This window comes from Calidris pugnax, unplaced genomic scaffold, assembly GCF_001431845.1.
Source record: "Calidris pugnax isolate Ruff unplaced genomic scaffold, ASM143184v1 scaffold335, whole genome shotgun sequence".
Lineage (NCBI taxonomy): Eukaryota > Metazoa > Chordata > Aves > Charadriiformes > Scolopacidae > Calidris > Calidris pugnax.
In genome coordinates this window covers 1,302,450-1,304,761 of record NW_015091148.1, presented here as the reverse complement: position 1 = coordinate 1,304,761, position 2,312 = coordinate 1,302,450, and the positions used below count along the sequence as shown (strand labels likewise).

Sequence of the window (2,312 nt, the reverse complement as noted above, 5' to 3'; positions counted from 1 at the left end):
GGGGGGGCAGGGGCCGGCGGGGCAGGGAAAGCCCCCCCCCCCAACCCCCCCCCCCCCCCCCCCTGCCAGGGGTGAATCCTGCTGGGGGGCAGCCCCACAGCCGGCTCCATCCCTCATTCCTGCTGGGATGGGGGCTCTGGGGAGCAGCCCACCCTCCCTGCCCAAACCCGGCATGGACACCTGGGGTCTCTCCTGGTATGGGGGCAGGTGGAAGCCCCCCCAGCCCCACACGGGACCCCTTGGCTGGGCACGGCTTTCCGGGGCCCTTTTGGAGAAGCCCTGGCACCCGCTTTATGAGAAACGCCAGCGCTTCGAGGAAATGGGGAGAAGGGGGGGGGTGTGAAACCAGTCTCCCCCCATCACCGGCCGCCCCCCACCCTCACCCACCGGGTACCGGCAGACGGGAAGCGGCAAAGCCCGAGGGAGGGAGGAAGAGGGGAGGAGAGAGGAAGGGGGCCGGGGGTGTGTGGGGCTGCAGCCCCCCCAGCCCTCATCCCCCAGCGGGGGCAGGATGAATTCCCCCATCACACTGTGCGTGTCGCAGCCAGCAAAGCTGGGAGGAGGGCTGAGGGCCCTCTGTGCCCCCAGTGTCTGTCTGGGGAGGGGGCTCCATCCTGCTCCCCCACCGGCGATGGCTCGTTAAGGCGGGTGGCACTAATGGGGTGACCGGGCAGTGAGGCCACCGGGGCTGGTGCCGGGGCTGGTTTCCAGCTCTGGCCACCAAACCCCAAAACCCCAGTAGACCCCAAAATGCTGCAGTCGAAGAGCTGAGCTCTGCTGGGGCGGGGTGGGGGGGCGCTGAACCAGTGCCCCCAACCCCTGCTGCGAACCCAGGCCGGCAACTGGGGCTACTGGGGCCAGTGATGGAAAAGGGGAGACCGAAATTGCAGGAGGGGCTCGGATCTCCCAGCCCAGGGCTGGGATTTGGGGTCCCTCACGGGTGTAGGGAGAAAGCAGGGTGCAGCCTTATGGGGGGGGCCCACCGTGGCAGCCCCTGGGGCTGCAGGGTGCCCCCCCCCTGTCCATCCCATCCCGTCCCCTTCCTGCCCTTGGCGCAGGCTGGCGCCCAGCCCGAAATAGCAGCGGTGTTGGTTTCCGATCCGGAAGGTGCTTGGGGAGGGGGAGGAAGATGCCGGGGCTGGGGGGGGGCAGGGGGGGGGGGATCGGCCCCTAGAGCATCCCCCAGCTGCTGGGGTCAGTCAGCTTCTCACGGGCACCCAGCCGGGCACGGGAAGGGGAGGGAGGGGGTTGGTAGGCATCACGGTGCCTCAGTTTCCCCATCACCCCTCTGCAGGGCAGAGCCACCAACCCTTGAGCTGGGGGGGGTGAGGGTGAGGTGTGGGGGGGTGATGTGACAGTGACGGTGCCTCCGTCCCCTCCCCAGGCGCATGTTCCCGTTCCTCAGCTTCAACCTCTCGGGGCTCAACCCCGTGGCCCACTACAGCGTCTGCGTGGACGTGGTGCTGGTGGATCAGCATCACTGGCGTTACCAGGGGGGCAAGTGGGTGCAGTGTGGGAAAGCCGAGGGCAACATGCCAGGTATGGACCCCCCAAACCCCTCCCCTTCATCCTCCTTCCTCCTCCTCGCAGTGTCTTGCAGGGGGTAACCCCATCATAGAATCATTGAGGTTGGAAGAGACCCTTGGGATCATCGAGTCCAACCATCTCCCCTACTCTACAAAGTCCTCCCCTACCCCATGTCCCTCAGCACTGCATCTAAACGGCCCTTAAACACAGCCAGGGATGGGGACTCCCCCCCCTCCCTGGGCAGCCTGTTCCAATGCCCGACCACTCTTTGGGTGAAAAATTCCTTCCTAATGTTCAATCTAAACCTCCCCTGTTGGAGCTTGAAGCCGTTCCCTCTCGTTCTGTCACTAATTACCTGTGAGAAGAGACCAGCACCAACCTCTCTACAGTGTCCTTTCACGTAGTTGTAGAGAGTGATGAGGTCTCCCCTCAGCCTCCTCTTCCTCATACTGAACAGCCCCAGCTCCTTCAGCCGCTCTTCATATGATTTGTCTTCTAGGCCCTTCACTAGTTTCGTTGCCCTCCTCTGCCCTCGCTCCAGCACCTCCAGATCTCCCCTCGATCCCTGCTGACTAACCCCCCCAACCCCAAATTTTCCCCAGGGAACCGCCTCTACCTGCACCCCGACTCCCCCAACACGGGCGCCCACTGGATGCGGCAGGAGGTCTCCTTCGGGAAGCTGAAGCTCACCAACAACAAGGGGGCATCCAACAACGTCGGCCAGGTAAGGGGTCCCACCGCCACCACGCCGGGCTCTACCGGGTCCCCCCCGTGTCCCCCCACCC

General features: G+C 65.1%; 1 protein-coding gene across 1 annotated transcript in view; it reads left to right on the top strand.

The window, feature by feature from the left end:
* The first annotated feature begins 172 nt into the window (after positions 1–172).
* TBX21 (T-box 21) overlaps positions 173–2,312 on the top strand; it is an 8,330-nt gene continuing 6,190 nt past the window's right edge. The window contains exons 1-3 of the mRNA XM_014958929.1: positions 173–195; positions 1,385–1,539; positions 2,130–2,251. Of these exons, the coding sequence (XP_014814415.1) occupies positions 173–195; positions 1,385–1,539; positions 2,130–2,251 (300 nt within the window). The remainder of the gene's footprint in view (positions 196–1,384; positions 1,540–2,129; positions 2,252–2,312) is intronic.